General features: G+C 40.5%; 2 protein-coding genes across 3 annotated transcripts in view; both read left to right on the top strand.

Moving 5' to 3' along the window:
- The first annotated feature begins 198 nt into the window (after positions 1-198).
- LOC120856519 (olfactory receptor 11A1-like) lies at positions 199-1,295 on the top strand. The gene has a single exon (XM_040231909.1). It carries the CDS (start codon positions 348-350, stop codon positions 1,293-1,295), a length of 948 nt encoding a protein of 315 aa, XP_040087843.1. The 5' UTR covers positions 199-347.
- Positions 1,296-10,458: 9,163 nt separating this feature from the next.
- The window catches only part of CD53 (CD53 molecule), a 34,107-nt gene continuing 21,394 nt past the window's right edge, over positions 10,459-23,171 (top strand). For both annotated transcript variants that reach the window (XM_040232076.1, XM_040232075.1), the window contains exon 1: positions 10,459-10,580. The gene's annotated coding sequence lies outside the window, so the exon portion shown is untranslated. The remainder of the gene's footprint in view (positions 10,581-23,171) is intronic.

Below are 23,171 nucleotides of genomic sequence, written 5' to 3'. Positions count from 1 at the left end.
TTTCTCCCTCATCTTTGTACTTTTCTCCTCCTTTCTCCTGGTTCCTGCTTTCATGAAAGCCTGCGGTTGCTACTTTGAGCAAGCTGTTAAACTTCTCTGAGACCTAGTTTATCTGATGAGGTAAAGATATAGGTAGGAGAAAGGGTCACAAGTTCCTATTGAAGATTCTTTTCTTTCTCATTTCAGGTTTTTGAAAAAAAGAAAACACTCCTTCACCCAGATTAAAAACAATTTTCCAAAAACCTGAGTGGTGAATGAAAAGCATCCACTGTCCATCCATGCTCTATGTATAAGTTACAACTTTCTGCATTTTGAATGTTTTATCACTCATTCAGGGAGGCCATGCCATGGTGACCCTGCCCTGGGAAAACCAAACAGTAGTGGAGTTTGTGCTTAAAGGATTCTCTTCCATCCAAGAGCTAAATATTTTTCTCTTTATGATGTTTTTAGTTTCATATATCTTAATTATTTCTGGAAACACCCTCATTGTCCTGCTAGTTTTATTCAGCCATCCCCTCCACACCCCCATGTACTTCTTTCTGGTGAACTTGTCCTTTCTAGAGATGTGGTATACATCCAATATTGTCCCCAAGATGTTGCTGATTATCCTAGCCAGACAGAAGACTATCTCTGTGGCTGGCTGCCTGGCACAGTTCTACTTCTTTGGCTCCCTGGCTGCAACAGAGTGCCTCTTGCTCGCGGTGATGGCCTATGACCGCTACCTGGCCGTCTGCCAACCTCTCGTCTATCCCATTCTCATGACTGGCCCCTTCTGCATTAGGCTGGCTGCCAGCTCTTGGCTCTGCTGCTTCCTTCTCACAACAGTCACGATGGTCCTACTGTCTAGACTAACCTTCTGCGGACCCAACGAAATCGATCACTTCTTTTGTGACTTTGCCCCTCTGGTCCATCTCTCCTGCGTGGATACCTCACTGACTGAGACAACTGCCTATGCCACCTCTTCTGCAGTGACTGTGATCCCATTTCTCTTCATCACAGCCTCCTACTCCTGCATTCTTGCTGCTATCCTAAGAATTCCATCTGGCACTGGCCGGCAAAAGGCCTTTTCCACTTGCTCCTCCCACCTCACCGTGGTCATGGTGTTTTATGGGACACTGATTGCCACATACCTTGTACCCTCAGCCAACTCTTCCCAACTCTTGCGCAAAGGATTTTCTCTGCTCTATACCATCCTAACACCAATGTTCAACCCCATCATCTATAGCCTGAGAAACAGAGACATCCATGAAGCCCTGAAGAAGTGCTTGAGTAAGAAGCCAGGTTTCCTTAGATGATGCAAAAAGGAAAATAGCTATATTTATTTAATAGTTTATTAACTGGACTGAGTAATTTGGTTTCTATATGAAGGGCAACAGCCTAAATCAATAACTACCAAAGACTAATGATCAGACACCTGTGAGTATAGCTGAGGCCACTGCTAAATTCTGAAAGCCTCAGGTGAGCTGGTATCCTGGGAATGATTTAAACAGGTCAGATTCTTCTTCATTATCTTCAGTAGACCTGGATCCTTGTGTAAAAACTTACCTCCAAGATGAGCTGATAAGATTGGTCACAATTCATTCAAATATTCACTGAGGGTCTACTATATTCAAGGTATTGTATGAAATGTAAGTACAAAATAAACAAAAATAGAATCAGTCCCTGCTCTCACTAAACTCACAGCCTCTGGGGGAAAGGCAAACATTAATCAAATAATCAATGTAAAACTACATATATAAATATAAAATTACACTTATGATTCAAAATTTTAAATAAAATACATGATTTTTTATAAGGGACTTCTCTGTGCCTAAGACTCTGAGCTATCAATGCAGGGGGCCAAGATTTGATCCCTGGTTAGGGAACTAGATCCTTCATACCACAAATAAATATTGAAGATCTCATGTAGCACAATGCAGACCTGAGGCAGCTTAAATAAATAAAATACTTAAAATAATAATAAAATGACTACTACTTATCTATCAGAATTACCAATGTCCAGAACATGGGCAATACCAATGAGGATATGGAGCAACAAGAACTCTCATTCCTTGCTGGTGGGAATACAAAATAGTACAAATGCTTTGAAAGACAGTTTGGAAGTTTCTTACAAAACTGAAAATACTTTTGATATGATTCAGCAATCATACTCCTTGGTATTTACCCAAATGAGTTGAAAGCTTGTATTCACACACAAAAAAAACTGCACGTTTATAGCAATTTTATTTATAATTGCCAAAACTTGGAAGCATCCAAGATGTCCTTCAACAGATGAATGGAAAAATAAACTGTGGTATATAGACAATGGAATATTATTTAGTGCTAAAAAGAAATGAGTTATCAAGCCATAAAAATATAATACATGGAGGAAACTTAAATGCATATCATTAAGTAAAAGAAGTCAATCTGAAAGGCTATATGGCATTTTATCCCAATTGTACAATGTTGTGAAAAAGGCACAACTTTGGATATAGTAAAAAAAAAATCAGTGGTTGCCAGAGTTTAGGGTTTGAGGGAGGAATAAATAGGCACAGCACAGAGGATTTTTAGGGTAATGGAACTGTTCTTTGTGCTACTTCAATGGTGGATATATGTCATTATATGTTTGTCAAAACCAGCAGAATGTACAATACCAAGAATGAATCCTAATGTAAATTATAGACCTTGAGTGATCATGATGTATTGATATATATTCATTGATTGTGATACATGTACCACACTGTTGTGGGATGTTGATAGTGGGGGTGGCTATGAAAGTGTGGAGGAAGGAGGGTGAATGAGAAATTTCTGTACTTTCCACTCAATTTTGCCCAGAACCTAAAATTATTCTAAAAATACACTTAATAAAAATAATAGCAATAATAATTATAAGGTGTTAATTATATATCAAGAATATGGAACTTTAATTCCTTTCTCTGGAATAATTTGGCATAAGCAAAGCATTTTCTAATTCTTTGCACTCAAGATGTAGAAGTGGGAAATAAAGATTTGGGGAAATAAGGGCTCAGTAGAGGATCCATGATGAATCTGTGGTGCTCCATCTCCTCTGCTATTATGGTGGCAGACTCAGTTGGAGCTGGAGCTTTGTATTTGAGTTCCAACTCTTCCTGTCATGCTCCTGTCTGCACTTGCTCCTCCTCTTGCTGACACATGTTCTCAGTAGTTAGAAACATAGGGTGTGGCGGGCATGTGTTCCTTGCCCTGTGCAACTCTAAAGAGCTGAGTTGACTTTAGAGTAGAAAAGCTGAGATCAGCATTGCACATTCAGTTGCTGCCTGCCTTCTTTTCTGGCTCCTGCAAATTAGGCTCCTCTAATTGAGGATTAGAGTACTGGAGTGGGTTGCCATTTCCTTCTCCAGGGGATCTTCCCAACCCAGTGATCGAATCCAGGTCTCCCACATTGTAGGCAGACGATTTACCCTCTGAGCCACCAGGGAAGCTCACTTGAGGATAGGATTATCTCTTGTCTAAACTTTCTTTTTAATAGTTATTCTTTTTTTAAGCAAAGAGATTATGTTCACTATGCATGGGACTTACTCAAAACTGTGGTTGGGTAACAACAGATACAAGACTGGGTATCTCCAAACATTTTCAGGTTTTGCTTTATAAAGACAGAATTGCCCTCTTCTTGCCCCTCTTGTAAACTAAGAAAATATTGTGAGATCATCTGACGGTACTCCTGGTGAAAGTTTAGCTCATCAGCTTTCATTTATCCACAGGTGACTCATCTGCAGCAGATGTTAACGTCAGATTAGCTCTGCAGGAAGTTGAGTAGGAGAGCAGGTACTTGTGTCATGGGAAAATTTTTAATTCTAGATCTGCCACTTTCTTGCAGTGTGCTTTCAGCAAGTCACCTAAACTCACTGATTTTAGCCTTTCTCATCTGTAAAGGAGGAAATGCCATGCCCATCTCACACTGTCCCTAAGTGCGCTGTTTGGCCCATAGCAAGTGCTCAGTAAATGGTAGCTCTCATAACTCTTCCTCTAGATTCTGTACCCAATCTCAGACAAAATTATTATGTAGTAGAAACTCATTTTTTATATTATGAAGTAATAAATATTCGGAATGTTTAAGGCCCAGAGAGAATGTATGGATTATCCAACACTTTGTTTTTTTTATAAAAAGTGATCCCCCGGTGGATTAAATGGACTTTCCCTGGGCAACACAGACTAGAATACAACACTTCTATATCTGAGTCCAGGCCTCTCTCCCCTGTACCACACTACCTACTGACTCAGTGACTTTTCTTCTTGCCTGGGGACACATAAGGAGCACTCCTGTATACGTCAGTATCACTGTTTGGTTATATTCAGCCAGAAAAGCATGCAGTGTATCACAGCACATGCCAGAGCCATGGAACTCCTCCAGCCCCAAGCCCCATATTGCACCTACTATGAGCCTGAAACTCCAATCAGGTAACAAAACCTCAGGATGTTTGTGGCCAGCACTATTGCCCTCGGCTGGGAGAAACTACCCCACCATTCCTTCTGCAGGAAGCCATAGCGCCTAACCTCTCAGACGGGGAAGGGGAGATATTGATGGTAGAACTGGTTTCTTTTTTCCACTGAGACATGGCAATGAAACACGAAGCCTGAGGAGTCTCCAAGTTAGTGAGGACTGCAGGACTGAAGCAGCCACAGCCCTGGTCCCTCAACTGAAAACAAGCCCCTACACTGGGTGAGGAACCCAGGGGTCCAATCTCACTCGGACCAGTGGTTTTCTGACCTTAGAGTTGGACAAAGGTGCCTGAGAAGCCACAATAGGAAGGAAGAAGATGAGCAGTCTCTGAGACCCACCCTTGTGCTTACTGAGCAGCGCTGTTTTTATGTATCTTATTTATTGCTGTTCCATTTAAAGCTTCATTTGAATAAAAGCTTCTGCTGCTAAATGTGTGTTCACACATACAATTTTTTTTTTTTTAACGAGACCTTTGCTATCTTATAGCTTCCCTTATTTTCCCTGATGGAAAAAATGTACAAAAAGATGAAGGTCATGTTTGGATTAGTTTTATGTCCTGTAAAGTCAAGGACACTTGGTGTTCACTGACTGAGAGGACAAGATGGAGAATATATTTAGAGGAGATTACACCTTCTAGGATGATGGGTTTCTGCAGGAAATTTTATGTGTCAGTTACTTGCACTGTATTTTTAAGCCTCTGAATCTTTGTAACTGCCTCTTACAAGGCTGAGTCTCAAAGCAACTCTTCCCAGTGACTTTCCTAGGTTTATGAGGGAGGCCTGTCTTTGTGGGACACTGGACACCTTCAGGTAGCATGACCATACCTTGTCATATTTGTACCTTTAGACTCAGGAGTGGGCTGTTCTGCAAAAAGAGCCTCTTTCACCTGAAGACTTAGATTCCTTCTGAGAAGAAATGAAGGGAAGGCTACACAATTAACTTTAAGTTTCTGATTCTTGTCCCAGGGCTGTACAGGCCTTTACTGATGGATAGGAGGGATATAAATGTACAGCCAAGACCGGGTGGAATTAGGAGAGAAGATAGCTACTCTTGCAATTACAGGGAGTAACTATGTTTTCACAGAGACCTATCACCTTGCTCTCTGACTTCAGGCAGGAGGACAAGTCCATCTAGCATGGTTTACAGTCATATAATTTTGGTGGTTTCTCCCTGGTCCATACTTGCATGAGCTTAGAAAAGATGGGACCTTAATAAGAGAGAGTCACAACTTTCAGGCAGAAATCAAGAGTCTTTAGCACACATGGTCCACTTTTGTGCATCCTTCTGGGGTCTGACCATCCCTATAATGACTGAAGGAGTGGATGATTGTGGTATCTGCTGAGCTCTTCCCTAGCTGAGAGACTTGAGGAAGTCTCTTCAGCACATTAAGTCTTATGCTTTAAATCTGAAAAATCTGGAAGATAGACCAGGAGTGGTCTAAGGAATATGCTGAGGATAGCAACTAACATTCATTTCATACTTTAAATTTTATAAAGCTCTTCTACATAGAAACTTATTTGGTTCTCATTTGGCCATGAAGTAGAAATGATCCCCACAGCATAGATGAAGAAAGTAAGATTCAAAGATGTTAAATGACTTAAAGTCTCTCTCTGAGTGTCTTCTATTTTCCAACCCTGTTATTTCCTTTACTGCTATAAACTGAAAAGAAAGTGAAAGTGACGTCGCTCAGTTGTGTCTGACTCTGCGACCCCGTGGACTGTAGCCCACCAGCCTCCTCCATCCATGGGATTCTCAAAGCAAGAATACTGGAGCAGGTTGCCATTTCCTTCTCTAGGAGATCTTCCTGACCCAGGTATCGAACCCAGGTCTCCTGCATTGCAGGCAGCACTTTAACCTCTGAGACACCAGGGAAGCCACTATAAACTGAAAGTGTTCCCCAAATTCATACATTGAAACATAATCCCCAATGTGATGGTATTAGTAGATGGGGACTTTGGGAACTAATTAGGTCATGAGGGTGGGGCACTCATGAATGGGATTAGTGCCCTTATGAAAGAGACCCCAGGGCTCTCCATCTCTCCCCTGAGGCTTGTAAGGACACAGGGAGGAAATGACCACCTATCAATCAGGAAGCAGGTTCTCACCAGATACCAAACCTACTAGTGCCTTGTTCTTAGATTTTCCAGCCTCTAGAATCATGAGAAATTAATTTCTGTTGCTAATAAGCTACCAAATCTATGGTATTTTTGTTATAGCAGACTGAATGTACTAAGACAGTTTAAAAAAAATTTTTTTTAATTTGTTTTTTTTAATTGAGATAACATTGTTTTATGTGCTAAGTCATTTTAGTCCTGTCCAACTCTTTGTAATCCTATAGATTATAGCCCACCAGGTTCCTCTGTCCCTGGGATTTTCCAGGCAAGAATAGTAGAGTGGGTTGCCATGCTCTCCTCCAGGGATCTTCCTGATCCAGAGATCGAACCAGCATCTCATTATGTCTTCTGCATTGGCAGGCTCTTTATCACTAATGCCACCTAGGAAGCACCAGCATTAGTTTATAATACTACATAATTTTAGTGTGTACAACAATGTATTTCTACTTCTACAGCTCCTATTTTTCCTAGGGCCTAAATCAAGTAGCCACAATATATCACAGACATTATGTTAAAAAGTGTGAAACTTTTTGGCAGTGTAGTATCTGGGACAATGACGCCAGTAGGGGGCTGCTGTAGATGAAAGTTTGCCAATCCAGGCCACATTGGATTAAGTCTCAAAGGAAAAGGATATCACTATTGGTTATTGTAGCCATAAAAATAATAAAAAAAATACTGCCTACCCTCAGCTTGAGGATTCTATCTGTATTCACCTCATATCTCAATAGTATTTATTTTCTAATAATAAAAACAGACTAACTCATTAAAAAAAAAAAAAGCCTAAATGAGAACTCAATGATTTCTCCATGTTTATGTGAGGTTTTGTTCATTCAGGAGCCATTTTGACAGGTACTACTGCTTGATAATGAAGCATCCATATTTTGTACTCCAATTCCTTGTCTGGCCAACTGTAAGCCTCCTAAATTCCTGGATTCCATTATCACCTATGATGCTTGATCAATATCATACACTGAGAAAACCAAGCCATGAGTCTGACCTTCTGCTAAATCCCTTCTCTAATTTAGTTTTGTTTTTTTGTTTTTTAAGTTTTTGAACATTCTTCTGAATTATTTAACAACATGGTCCACCCTGACATTGTTTTGTTCTCCAATTTTTCCCTCGTTTCTCCAAATGGATAGTAAATATCTAATGGTTGGAAATGACATTAGTTCTCAATGAAATCTTGTAGGTTTGGGTCTGAGTGGGTGTACAATTCCCTATCCTTTTCTGACTACCAGGAACAGTTGCCTCTGGTGGTGGAACACTTGGATTAGCCTTTTGCAGTAGGATGACAGAGAGGAGTACATTAAAGAAAAATGTTTTCTCAATTAAAATGATCATTATTTCTGCTATGAAGAACTCTAGTCTTGACTAGACTTTATGTTCTAGTCTCCTGAAATTCCTAAAGTTCTCTCTTTTTTTCTGCTACATAATCCTTTTTTATGGGGTATTTTTTGGGGTTCCCCCATTGCTCAGTGGTAAAGAATCCACCTGCAATGCAGGAGACATGGGTTCAGTCCCTGGGTTGGAAAGATCCCTGGGGGGAGGAAATGACAACCCATTCCTGTATTCTTGCCTGGGAAATCCCATGGACAGAGGAGCCTGGTGGGCTATAGTCCATGGGGTCACCAAAGAGTTGGATACGACTTAGTGACTAAACAACAAAAACAATAATACCTGTGGCGGATTCATGTTGATATATGGCAAAACCAATACAATATTGTAAAGTAATTAACTTCCAATTAAAATAAATAAATTTATATTAAATAAATTTATATTAAATAAAAATACTGAGTGGTTGATAATTTTGACATAGTTCTTAAGGCCCAGGATGCAGATGCTTTTGCCTCAAGCACCACATCAGCACACTGAAGTTTTTTTGTAACTTTTGTATTCTTGTAAATTCTTTGCTTGAGCAGTCAACACATCAACTGTAGGCGCTATAATTATTTCCTTGTTCCTTCTCACCACAATCAAGGTTGACCATGTGGCCACAGTCAATCAGACATTTTCTCTTTTTATCGTCCTTCCTTTTTATTTTCTGTTCTATAAACACTTCCTGCGTTTGGTCCCACTTTGCAGTTCTCTGAATGGAGATAGTCTACTTTATGAAGTGTTAGATAAAGTTTGTCCTTGTAGCCTAAATTGTCTTCCTTAATCATTATTAACAATAGCATGTGGTGGTATCTGACAGACAGTAACTTAAAAGGATGCCTTGTTTCTGACTTGGGCAACTGAGAGTTTAGTCAAGCTTTCCATGAGATGGTAATGGGGGTGGTGGGGGTGTAGAGCAGGCTGAGTGGGAGGTTGCTGAGTTTACTAAGCTGAGTTTTGGATCTGTACTTGAGGTGCCTATGTGGCACTCAAATGAGAGACCGGGTTGTACATAGGGATGTGCATCTTTGACACAGAGAGATAGTAATGAAAGCCATCAAGAAGTCTTTCCTCAATTACTCCACTACAGTGGCCTGTCAGTATGACAGCAGTCCCAGGTGAGGGGCAGTGATTTCTCAGAGCGATGCCAACTGAAGAGAGGAGAGTTTATAATAGCATTTCCTGAAGTACAGTTACACTGAAAAATAGTTTCCTGATAAATCTTTCTCTCTCCCTCTCTCTCTGTCCCACATATACACATACTGTTCTATGATCAAGCAAATTTGGGGAAATCTACATATTTAGAGAATGTTAAGAGAATATTGGGCTTCCATGGTAGCTCAGCTGGTAAAGAATCTGCCTGCAATATGGGAGGCCCCAGTTTGATTCCTGGGTCAGGGAGACCCCCTGGAGAATGGATAGGCTACCCACTCCAGCATTCTTAGGCTTCCCTGGTGGCTCAGATGGTAAAGAATCCAACTGCAATGCAGGAGACCTGGGCTCAATCCCTGGGTTGAGAAGATCCCCTGAAGGAGGGTGTAGCAACCCAGTCCACTGTTCTTTCCTGGAGAATCCCTATGGGCAGAGGAGCCTGGTGGGCTACAGTCCTTGGGGTCACAAAGAATCAGACACACGGGTCTAAGCACATGTACACACACAAGAGAATATTAAAGACTGACAAGACACAGTCTGCAGTAAAGAATCTTTTCTTCTTTAACTCAGTTTTCCCCATAAGCCAACCCTGCTTACAAGTTATACTAGACTTTTAAAGTCTTAGGGTGAAGGAAGATAGTAATTATTGGATGTTACTCTTAATAAGCTGAAGCTGAGAGGTTGAGATTTTCTCAGTATCTCACAGTTAACACAAATGAAGCTGGGACTGAAATCCAGATCTTGGGACTCTGAATCTGGGGCTCTCTCTACTAATCAAATCAATTCTACTAGTACCTTTGGACTGTGCCTTGAAGTCTGCCCCTGACAATACACTTAGGTAAGGGCAGTCCAGCTTCTGAGACATAGAAGTCTGAAAGTAGTGACTCAATCAAACTGGAGACTACAAAGCTTCCAGAAGGTGGCCAGAGGGAGAATGGGGAGAAGGTGAAGTGGCTTAGGAGACACTCCTAATTTTCACTCCTAGAAACTTCTCAAAATATTAATTCTTGGGTTCCATTCCTGTCTATCTACCTCACTGGGACTGAATCAGTATGGTGGGGTCAGGTATATTTATTCTTGAGCAGATCCACAGGTAATTCTGAGATGTCATTTTGATTGAGAAACGCTGTCCTTTTCTAGACAAAAATCAATGTCAGATCACTCCAGAACCCATCAATTCTTCGAGTTTTCCTGTTTTTCATGGAAACTGGTTTAGATATTTGGGTGAGCTGTGAGAGAAGGCGTCTGAAAATCCACAGGGGAAGGATTGCATTTCTGAGCTTAAAGAGGGCGGGCCCAGCCTCACTTCCTTCCTCTCCTCATCTGGGCTTCCTGTCGTCACAGTGTGATCACATTTATTTCCCCTTCACTTCTCCTTTTACACAAATAGCCCTGACATCCGTGTTACCAGTCTTGTCTCGGCGCTTCATTGATAATCACCAATTCTGTCTAAAGGAGAGACAAAAAGTGCCTGCTTAAAGGTAAGATTGGTGACATTTTAATTTGGTTTGAAAGCAGAGAACTGAACCATATTATATGGGCTAAGGTATCTTCTAAGGAGTCTCTGTTTATCTCTCTAGTAGACTATAAACTTTCTTGAAGCTTTTGCAAATGTTTAGTGCAGGTAGTAAAATTATCAGCAAGATCCTAGTGGCCCTCAAAAGGCAATCTGGCCAGAAAGAGTTTCAGTTAACTGGGTTCCAATTATTTGATGGGTCGTGGTTTTCATGTGCTTAAATTGCTTCAGAGCTTGAACTTCTCTGTCTGGTCATTACTGATGATAGAGCCATTTGTGTGAAATGAAACTGGAAGATTTCCTACTTGATCTGGTCTTTAGAAGATTGGTCTTGTAATTTTAAAGTGAGCAGAGAACCAACAGCTAGAACTACTCTAAAAGGCAGCTGGGAGATGCAGATCTTAATTTGAAAAATTTTCAAAAGTAAAGTTAGTGACTCCTGAGAGGCACTAAACAGAAGGACTGTGATTAATCTTAACGCCCAGCTCAGAGTCAAGGACACAGGACATGCTCAGAACCTGTGTTTCAAGAGGTAAAAGATAGACATTGTTAAGAGCTGCTTAGATTAGTTGTTTTAAAAGAACAGGAAGAGCACCGTGATCCTCAGGATTCCCCCAAATAAACTTATCCTTAGTATTCAATGGGCTTCCCTGGTGACTCAGACAGTAAAGAATCTACCTGCAGTGTGAGAAACCTGGGTTTGATCCTTTGGTCAGGAAGATCCCCTGGAGAAGGGAATGGCTACCCACTCCAGTATTCTTGCCTGGAGAATTCCATGGACAGAGGAGCCTGGCGAGCTACAGTCCACAGGGTCTCAAAGAGTCGGACATGACTGAGCAACTAACGCTTTCCCTTAGTAGTCGAAACAAGAATATTGATAAATATAATAAGACATGTACCAGATCTGGATGACTTGGAAAACAAAATGATATTGCAAGGATTTCTAATTCGGGTCCCATAACTAATGTCTGCGGTATTATGGACTCAGAAAGTGATAGCCAAGCTTCGGTCCTGGCTTTCTGTAACCACTATAGTTGTTGGGGGTCAGATTACCACAAAGAACTCTAGATGAAAGCTTTCTCCTTCCAAGATCTGTAAGAATCATACAGGGAATGGAAAGGAAATTTCTGTAGAACCACACTCATCCACCTAATGATGAGGCATGGGAATGGGGCAAAGGGCTATCGATTCTATAAGCATCTCAGGAGCTATTGACCTTTGAATTTCAAATAAAGACCAGACTTTGTAATGAATTCATTTAATAATCAGATGTTAAGCACATCCTAGGGCCTGGAAAGTCCCATGGATGGAGGAGCATAGTGGGCTGCAGTCCATGGGGTCCTGGAGAGTCGGACACGACTGAGTGACTTCACTTTCACTTTTCCCTTTCATGCATTGGAGAAGGAAATGGCAACCCACTCCAGTGTTCTTGCCTGGAGAATCCCAGGGATGGCAGAGCCTGGTGGGCTGCCGTCTATGGGGTCACACAGAGTCGGACACAACTGAAGTGACTTAACAGCAGCAGCAGCAGCAGGGCCAGGTACTATGCCTGGTAAGGGTGGGAGGTGGGGGCCTGGGGGGATAATAAAAGGAACGTATTTGTCCTGCAAACAGTCTTGCCCTTAAGGAACTCCCTTGGGAGATAAGAAATATCAGATATGCTTGCAAGGGAACAGAACTGAACAAAACAGAATCTTAGCTGCTGGCTAAACAAAGTTTTGCTTTCTCAATCTCCACTAGAATCTGCACTATTTTGAAACTGTGGTTAAATTAGAGCAGAGGCTGAACTGTAGCATGATTTCCTGTGATGTTTCCTGTGTGGGCCAATTAAGAGTATTTAGCCTTGAAATAAGAGGATTCGACACATTTAAACCAGCAAGGCATTAGTCAAAGCCCAGCTTTTCACCTTTCACATCTACTACTACCTAAGTGACTTCACACTTGGTAATTGACAAGAGGCACACACTGGAAACCTCAAACTCTGTTGGTCTTCAGCTTCTTACAACTTCAGGTTGATTTCTGACTGTCCAAGGGGCTTCAGACTAGCACGTGAAGTCTGTTCACCTTCCTCACTCCTACCTTGCAACAGAACAGGAGTTAGGCATGTGCTAAGCACAGGAGACACAGGGATAACTGATGTGGTGTTTGTAGAGTAGCATGAGGACAGTCACATCAATATACAAATACAACACAATATAATCTTTTCTATAATGGAACAATCCTGTGCACAAAATGTAGGAGGAGTTTAGGAGCATGCCCAAGACTCCCTGGGAGAGACAGTTGCTCAGGTTCATTTTCAAGGAAGGATGAATTTGCTATGGGGACTAGGGGTAACAGCATTTCAAACAGAATATGCAAACTCAAAGAAATGTGAACACCCAGGCATGTTAGAAATGAGAGTAAGCAAATGACACTGGAGTATAACAAGCCATGGTTGCAGGACCACAAGAAGTAGGAAATTTTTTCTACTGGGTTCTAGAACTCCAGAACCTAAGATGGAAGGCAAGCTCACTAACCAGGTGAGTTCTAAGCTAGCCACAGACAGAGCTATGCCTGAAATATCCACTTGACAGACTTGATGGAATATGGGTTGAAATGAGGATGAGAGGCAGATTTCTTCCTCCTTGACCTAGGTATCCCCCCTAGATTTTAGTGAAAGGTGGAGCTTTTCTGCAAGGTTACAGCCATTTTCTTTCTTTCAGCTTCTGTTTCCAGAAATGCTGTGTTGATTTACTTACAGTGGTTTGGTTTACTTTCCTGAATTAGTCAGCACACAGTACTTCCTGTACCAAGTGAGCATCCACTGTGAGCAGATCATCCTGGGCCTAGAGGCTGGCTACCTGGCTTCAGGGAGGTCCAGGACCCAGCTGCCACACCAGGTGCAGAGTACTGAAACAAACACAGAGGTATTAGATAGTCATGCAGAGTGGGCCTCCAGGGTGGTCTCTGGGGCACAGAATGAAACGATTGCAACTGGAGGCTGGGTGGTCAGTTTGGAAAAGTTGTCTGGAAACAGGCTTTCAGAAAGAGGAAGACAATGCATTTACAAAGCAAGTGTGTGGGCACTCAGAGTAGAGGCCATGCATCTCTGTGTTGAAATACAGAGGCAATTCTCTTCATTTCCTACTTCACGGTAGAGTTCCCACTGCATCAGTACATCATAGCTATAGCCAAAAGTTGTTTCACCACAGCGATACATTTGTATAACAATTTAAAATAAATGTGATATGTTCTAAGTGTTAGAATGTTGATACTGAAAGGGAACTTAGAGATTACATAAATGTTCAAATAAAATGTCAACTCATAGTGAGAGCCCAGTTTTGCTACCATAACACTCCAATCTGCGTATTTTTTAGGTCAGGCAACTTGTTCAAAATCACAAAATTACGTAACTAGTTATCTAGAATGTTTCTTGATTCTCTAAGAAATGTTTTTTTCTCCACACTACATCCTTTTCTTTCAGACGTATTAAATGGCATCACTGAACTGTGTTATTTGTTCACATAAAGAAATTTCCAGTGTGTTTTAACATAAGCAGACATGAGAATACAACTTAGCTATAAATCCTAAATATCTGAAATCAATAGGTTAGCAAGTCAAATATTTAATTTGCTAAACTTTTTTTGACATTTTATATTTCAGAACTTGATGGAGGAAAAAAGGTGAGAAATTATTTTGATATTGTGCATGTTTTAAAATTTGCTCAGGTAAATTTGATCTCATAGCTTCATATTTATTCTATATCAGGAACAACTAGAGGTATAAAGAATTACCCCATGGTTTATTCTTCTGAAAATAACTATTGTAGAATCTCAATATTTATACCATGAGGGGCTTAAACTATAATGATTTCGAGATCAGAATTCCTTAGATCATTTACTTACATTCAACTTTTCTTTCACTTTTTATTTTGACAAAAATTTGTACTTACAGAAACGTTACAAAAACGATATCAAAAATTTCTGAACCCCCTTCATTCAGATTTCTCAAATATTAACATTTTATCACATTTTCTTTATCTTTCTCCAGTTTTCTCATTTGAGAGCAATTGATGACATGATATCTTACCCCCTTAAGTGTTTAGGGTATATAAAAACAAAATCTTTTTCTTCTATATCCACTTTACAATGATCAAAATCAGGATTTTGACACTGATATAATACTATTATCACTCCATAGATTTTTTTAGATTCCCCCAATTGCCCCACTAATACTCTTTTTTTCTTTCTTTTTATTTTTTCCTGTTGGAGTTTAATTGTTTTACAATGATGTGTTAGCTTCTGCTGTACAATGAAGTGAATCAGTTATATGTATACATTTATCCTCTTCCTTTTGGCTCACTAATATTCTATATTGTTTTTGTTTGGTCACTAAGTTGTGTCCAACTGTTTATGAGAGTTGCAGCCTTAAGCTGCAGCACACCAGGCTTCCCTGTCCTTCACTATCTCCCCGAGTTTGCTCAAACTCATGTCCATTGAGCTGGTGATGCCATCCAACTATTTTATCCTCTGTCACCCTCTTCTCCTCCTGCCCTCAATCTTTCCCAGCATCAAGGTCTTTTCCAATGAAAATACATCATATTTATGGCCAAAATTTGTTGGTCAAGGTATTGGAGCTTCAGCTTCAGCATCAGTCCTTCCAGTGAATATTCAGGGTTGATTTCCTTTAAGATTGACTGGTTCAATTTCCTTGCAGTCCAAAGTACTCTCCAGAGTCTTCTCTGGCAACGCAATTTGAAAGCATCAGTTCTTCTGTGCTCAACCTTCTTTATCATCCAACTCTCACATCCGTACATGACTATTGGAAAAACCATAGCTTTGACTATATGGAACTTTGTTGGCAAAGTGGTATCTCTGCTTCTTAATGTGCTGTCTAGGTTTGTTACAGTTTTCCTTCCAAGGAGCAAGAGTCTTTTAATTTCATGGCTGCAGTCACCATCCACAGTGATTTTGATGTCCAAGAAAAAAATATGTAACTGCTTCCACTTTTTCCCCATCTATTTGCCATTAAGTGATGGGGCCGGATACCATGATCTTAGTTTTTTGAATGTTGAGTTTTAAGCTAGCTTTTTCACTCTCCTTTCACATTCATAAAGAAGCTCTTTAGTTCCTCTTCGCTTTCTGCCATAAGGGTGGTGTCATCTGCGTATCTGAGGTTATTGATAGTTCTCCTGGCAATCTTGATTCCAGCATGTGCTTCATCCAGCTTGGCATTTTGCATGATTTATTCTGCACGTAAGTTAAATAAGTAGGGTGACAATACACAGCCTTGACGTACTTCTTTCCCAGTTTGGAACCAGTCTATTGTTCCATGTCTTGTTCTAACTGTGGCTTCTTGAGCTGCTTACAGATTTCTCAGGAGACAGGTCAGGTGGTCTTTAAGAATTTTCCATAGTTGGTTGTGATCCACACAGTCAAAGGCTTTAGCATAGTCAGGGAAGCAGAAGTAGATGCTTTTCTGGAATTCCCTTGCTTTCTCTATGATCCGATAAATGTTAGCAATTTGATCTCTTGTTCCTCTGCCTTTTCTAAATCCAGTTTGTACATCTGTAAGTTCTTGGCTCATGTACTGCTGAAGCCTAACTTGAAGAATTTTGAGCATTATCTTGCTAGCACATGAAATGAGTGCAATTGTGCAGTAGTTTGATCATTCTTTGGCATTGCTGTTCTTTGCTATTAGAATCTCTGACCATACATTGCTTTTAAGTGTTATCTCTGTAATTTTCTCCTATCTGGAATGGTTCCTGAGTCTGTCTTTGTTTCATAACATTGATATTCTTGAAGACTACTGGCAAATATTTTCTAGATTGTCTCTCTCTATTTTGGTTTGTCTGATGTTTCCTTGTGACTGCTGCTACTGCTAAGTCGCTTCAGTCGTGTCTGACTCTGTGCGACCCCAGAAACAGCAGCCCACCATGCTTCCCCATCCCTGGGATTTTCCAGGCAAGAATACTGGAGTGGGTTGCCATTTCCTTCTCCAACGCATGAAAGTGAAAAGGGAAAGTGAAGTTGCTCAGTCGTGCCTGACTCTTAGTGACCCCATGCACTGCAGCCAACCAGGCTCCTCCACCCATGGGATTTTCCAGGCAAGAGTACTGGAGTAGGGTGCCATTGCCTCATGACTAGCTTCAGGCTATTCCAACTTTTGACAGGAATACTTACAGAAATAGCTTTCATTATCTCACAGAGAATCTTGCCCACTGTGGACATAGCTTGCTGAGCACACCATGGACAAGTCTCTAGGACAGGGACACTCTGCATCAAAATTCTACATATTTTATGCTAAGGAAAGAGAACTACTAGTCCATTGTCTCTGGAGCAGTTGTAGCTGTTTCATGTAACTGTTCCAGTTTTGAGAGCCACCTTGTTATATAGGTCCTGTCTCAGCTCAGCCACTAGGATCATCTGTGGTTTTCCTGTTGAGTGATGACCTTGCTAAGCTCCCAAATGGAGGAAAATGAGACCCCAGGATCATTTGGATTTGTGTTCCTCATTTGTTTCTCTTTTCTTTGCTTCTTCCTTCTTTCTCTCTTTTATAAATCACCAATTCTTCTCCCTGGAGAGCAGCCTTGAAAGGAAATTTTCACCAGAACACGATTTAAGGAAAAAATAAGCTGACAGACACATTCTTTTGATGAAGTGATATAGACATGAGAAGAAATTAATGCATAAAGTTGATGGTTTGATTTGACTTGATTTTAGTAACACCCCTCCATCTATAACTGCTTATTACTCCATAAATAGACATACTTGCAAACCCACATCCTACCTCACTCAGCCACTGCTCACAGGGGTTCAAACTGTAAAAAATGAAAAGAGTCCTTTTGGAGGTTCATCACATTGCAGGGAGGGAGTTGAATGGTGAAGTGGGAGATGAGTTCCCAGGCCGTGGGACAATGGAAGGAACATAGGCTTAGGAGGGTGAAAGACCTTGGCCTATGGCCTGTCTTTGTTGATTATTAGCTGGGTGATCTTATGCTGGTTACATAGGCTGTCTGAGCCTTGGACTTCCTGTTTGAAAAGTGGGGCTAAATTTATAGATAAAATTTATTTATGAAGAGCTTGGCCTTTTGCAGGGTTTGATGAACTATATCATTTATCTAAATTTATTTTGTCATGAGGGCCATAATTTGGGAGCGCTCATAGAGAACAGATTTCTTCTCTTATTTAGAAAAAAACTTGTGTTAGTTATGGCCCCAGTGATGAATCAAAGACCTCCACAGACTCTGTGTAGGAATAAATGGGAAACCAATAACTACTTGCTGGATACCATGTTCTTCTATGTAAATTGTCAAATAGATCTGTATATTTAAAAAATGTCTGGGAAGATGTTCACCAAAAATGTTAAAGGTGGTTATCTCTGGCTTGTGGGGTTGCAGAAGGTTTTATGTTTCCTTTTTTGTATTCTCTATATTGTTTGAATTTTTTTTTAACAAGAGCACACAAAACTTAAAGATATTACAAAAAATGAAACAGGCAAAGGATTACTAAAAGGACTTCTGGCACCTAATGTATTTTATTCCTCAAGATCTAGCAAAATATACAATGGAGAAAAGACAATCTCTTTAACAAGTGGTGCTGGGAACACTGGTCAACCACTTGTAAAAGAATGAAACTAGAACACTTTCTAACACCATACATAAAAATAAACTCAAAATGGATTAAAGATCTAAACATAAGACCTGAAACTATTAAACTCCTAGAGGAGAACATAGGCAAAACAGTCTCTGACATAAATCACAGCAGGATCCTCTATGACCCACCTCCCAGAATATTGGAAATAAAAGCAAAAATAAATGAATGGGACCTAATTAAAATTAAAAGCTTCTGCACAACAAAGGAAACTATAAGCAAGGTGAAAAGACAGCCTTCAGGATGAGAGAAAATAATAGCAAATGATGCAACAGACAAAGAATTAATCTAAAAAATATACAAGCAACTCCTGAAGCTGAATTCCAAAAAAAAAATAAAAGACCCAATCAAAAAGTGGGCCAAAGAACTAAACAGACATTTCTCCAAAGAAGACAAACAGATGGCTAACAAACACATGAAAAGATGCTCAACATCACTCATTATCAGAGAAATGCAAATCAGAACCACAATGAGGTACCACTTCACACCAGTCAGAATGGCTGCTATCCAAAAGGCTACAACCAATAAATGCTGGAGAGGGTGTGGAGAAAAGGGAACCCTCTTACACTGTTGGTGGGAATGCAAACTAGTACAGCCACTATGGAGAACAGTGTGGAGATTCCTTAAAAAACTGGAAATAGAACTGCCATATGACCCAGCAATCCCACTGCTGGGCACACACACCAAGGAAACCAGAACTGAAAGAGACATGTGTACCCCAGTGGTCATCGCAGCACTGTTTGTAATAGCCAGGACATGGAAGCAACCTAGATGTCCATCAGCAGATGAATGGATAAGAAAGCTGTGGTACATATACACAATGGAATATTACTCAGCCATTAAAAAGAATACATTTGAATCAGTTCTAATGAGGTGGATGAAACTGGAGCCTATTATACAGAATGAGGTAAGCCAGAAAGAAAAACAGCAATACAGTATACTAATGCATATATACGGAATTTAGAAAGAAGGTAATAATAACCCTGTATGTGAGACAGCAAAAGAGACACAGATGTATTGAACAGTCTTTTGGAGTCTGTGGGAGAGGGCGAGGGTGGGATGATATGAGAGAATGGCATTGAAACATATAAAATATCATATGTGAAGTGAATTACCAGTCCAGTTTTGATGCATGATACAGGGTGCTTGGAGCTGGTGCACTGGGATGACCCAGAGGGATGATATGGGAAGGGAGGTGGGAGGGGGGTTCAGGATGGGGAACACATGTATACTCATGGTGGATTCATGTCAATGTATGGCAAAACCAATACAATATTGTAAAGTAAAATTAATTAATTAATTAATTTTTTAAAAAGTAAAAAAAAAAAATCTAGCAGAAATTTCAGAGTCACCCTTAAGAATGGACTGTTAGGGAAGTTCTAGATTTGATCTTTCAGTTTTCACTGAACCCAGCAGTCTGATACTGAGCCACCCAGGAAATATTATGTCCTTTAGCTAATAAGGTATGAATCATTGGATCACCATTTTAAAGAAGAAGAAATTGGGAAAGTCAGAGAGGTTAAGGAAATTGCCCAGGGCCATACTTCTGGTAAGCACCAATGTTAGAATTCAAAACTAAACCTACTCAAGTCCAGCACTAGAGTTTGCCAAACTTTGTTCCATGGAATGCAATATTCTCTGAGCTATGAAATACTATGAGCTGTTAATAAATAACCTGTAATACATGAATAGGTTTGTAGTTATATAAGTAGACGTTTCTCTTTGAGACTCACAATGTACATTAGTATATAACAGTTTTCTCAGAAGTTGATCAGAAAAAAAAAAAACTTCATTGCTTTATGTTTTATTTTATTTAATCTCACTTCTGAAATGATTAACCATAGATTCCTCTCACTCCCTATGGTTTTGCTTGTTTTTGTTTTAGGAATACTTATTAACATCTCATGAATGTAGTAGTCTAACAACAAAGCTGTCTTGGGTGTATCCAAATTGAACTTGAATCAGATAAAGCTGGAGAGCAAGAAGTGATACTTCCTTGGGACTCTTGTCTGACCGTAGCCACTTCTAGGCTTGATTAGATTCAAGACTATATTTGATGACCCGTAAGTATGGGTCAGAGAAAAAGAGATTGAACTAGAAATTAATGGGACAGTTTATCAGCTGAAGAGCTCTTTGCTTGGAGAAAACTAAAGGGTGAACTTCCTTTCTGGCCTCCACATTGGGTGTGGGAGGTACCACACCTAACTGCAGTTCAGTCACAGAGGTTTCCTGGAAGCTGACATCAGGGACTTTTCTCATAGGACCACATGAGTCACAGATTTTGACAGCAGAAGGGTGTCAGTTTTTCCAGTGGGGTTGGCTGGGGTGGTAACTCCATACCTGACTAGCCTCCTAGAGTCACCTCATGTCCAATATCCTCAGATCCTCTAGTTGTCCACAGAGCACCCACTAACGAGGTGCCCACAAACCGGGGGATATCCCCACTGATCCTTTCCTTCACAGACAGGAAAGAGAATCTCTTTGTCCTTCCCTGATTTTCCATGTAGTCTTTCACTGAATTAAAGGAGAAAAACTGCCCATTTTGTGAAGATTTTTAATACTTTTACTGTATTCAATGATGGTCCCAGTTTTCACAGAGATAGTGCCATCTCTTTCCTCTTTCCTTTTTTCACTGAGCCTAGATAGCATATTGAAAAGCAGAGACATTACTTTGCCAACAAAGGTCCGTCTAGTCAAGGCTATGGTTTTTCCTGTGGTCATGTATGGATGTGAGAGTTGGACTGTGAAGAAAGCTGAGCACCGAAGAATTGATGCTTTTGAACTGTGCTGTTGGAGAAGACTCTTGAAAGTCCCTTGGACCACAAGGAGATCCAACCAGTCCATTCTGAAGGAGATCAGCCCTGGGATTTCTTTGGAAGGAATGATGCTAAAGCTGAAACTCTAGTACTTTGGCCACCTCATGCAAAGAGTTGACTCATTGGAAAAGACTCTGATGCTGGGAGGGATTGGGGGCAGGAGGAGAAGGGGACAACAGAGGATGTGATGGCTGGATGGCATCACTGACTCGATAGACGTGAGTCTGAGTGAACTCCGGTGTTGGTGACGGACAGGGAGGCCTGGCGTGCTGCGATTCATGGGGTTGGAAAGAGTCGGACATGACTGAGCGGCTGAAATGAACTGAACTGAACTGAATCACACATTAGGTACTCCTTTTTGGCCAACTTCTTTCATGCACCTTAATCATTTGGAGATTCACCTACATTCTAAGATGTAGCAACAGTTCCTTCTTTTTATTCCCAAGTAGTATACCATTATATAGTTGTACCACCATTTATTCATCCATTCACCTATTGTTAGAGCTTTAGGTTGTAGATTAGCTTCCTGGACCTGATTCCAGTATATATGTGGGAGGCAGCTTTTCCAAACCAGCAAGCAATTCTTGGATACCAGCAGAGTGCCCAATAATTCAACTCAATTCTAACATTGTCTGCCCAGATATAGAATCAGATTCCACAAACAAAGGGCTCAGTCCCACAAGGCTGCCATCCATTTAAAATACCAGCCCCAAGTCCAAGTGTTACCCAAGCTTCTGACCCACCTATGTCCTATAAATCCGAGGTTCCCATAACCTCATCCTTGGGTGCAACTAATTTACCAAAAGGGCTCACAGAACTCAGGAGAATCCATTTACTCACTAGACTACTGCTTTAATACAAACAATATGTAATGCCAGATGAAGAGATATATAGGACGAAGTCCTAACAAAAGGACTTTCTGTCCATATGCAGCTTGGAATCAGAATGATAGCATATAAAAATGTTCTGGTTCTCCCCCAAGTGGAAGCTTTCTGAACTCCTCCTTTTTTTTTTTTTTTTTTTTGTGGAGGCATGACTGACTAATTCACTTGGTGATTAATTCAACTTTTATTCCCCTCTCCCCTCCTTGAAAATCAAGGAATGAGACTGAGTTTCAATCCTCTATTCACAGTTGGTTCTCCTGGCAACTAGGTTCTATCCTTTGGTGCTTTGCAAAGTTCACCTTCATAAAAGATACATGCCCCTCAATGATTTTAGCAGTACTATTTACGATAGTCAGAACATGGAAGCAACCTGAATGTCCATCAACAGACGAATGGATAAAGAAGTTGTGGCACAATGGATACAGTGGAATATTACTCAGACACAAAAATAGAATGAAATAATGCCATTTGTGGCAACTTGAATGGACCTCAGTTCAGTTCAGTCACTCAGTCGTGCCGACTCTTTGCGACCCCATGAACTACAGCATGCTAGGCTTCCATGTCCATCACCAACTCCTGGAGCTTGCTCAAACTCATGTCCATCTCCAACCATATCATCCTCTGTTGTCCCCTTCTCCTCCCACCTTTAATCTTTCCCAGCATCAGGGTCTCTTCCAATGAGTCAGTTCTTTGCATCAGGTGGCCAAAGTATTGGAGTTTCAGCTTTATCATCAGTCTTTCCAATGAATATTCAGTACTGATTTCCTTGAGGATGGATTGATTTTCTCTCCATGGAGTCCAAGGGACTCTCAAGAGTCTTCTCCAACACCACAGTTCAAAAGCATCAATTCTTTAGCGCTCCACTTTCTTTATAATCCAATTCTCACATCCATACATGACTACTGGAAAAACCATAGCTTTGACTAGATGGACCTTTGTTGGTAAAGTCTCTGTTTTTTCATATGCTGTCTAGGTTGGTCATAGCTTTTCTTCCAAGGAGCAAGCATCTTTTAATTTCATGGCTGCAGTCACCATTTACAGTGATTTTGGAGCCCAAAATAAAGTCTGACACTGTTTCCACTGTTTCCCCATCTATTTGCCATGAAGTGATGGGACCAGATGCCATGATCTTCGTTTTCTGAATGTTGAGCTTTAAGCCAACTTTTTCCACTCTCTTCCTTCACGTTCATCAATAGGCTCTTTAGTTTTTTTTTTTTTTTTTTTG

This window comes from Oryx dammah, unplaced genomic scaffold (assembly GCF_014754425.2).
Source record: "Oryx dammah isolate SB20612 unplaced genomic scaffold, SCBI_Odam_1.1 HiC_scaffold_28, whole genome shotgun sequence".
NCBI classification, from domain to species: domain Eukaryota; kingdom Metazoa; phylum Chordata; class Mammalia; order Artiodactyla; family Bovidae; genus Oryx; species Oryx dammah.
Note: the sequence above shows the minus strand (reverse complement) of the source record. Positions and strands in the feature narration are given on the sequence as shown.

What these genes read in the sequence shown, in the direction of transcription:
- LOC120856519 (XM_040231909.1), top strand. Translation starts at nt 348, where the DNA reads ATGGTGACCCTGCCCTGGGAAAACCAAACAGTAGTGGAGTTTGTGCTT.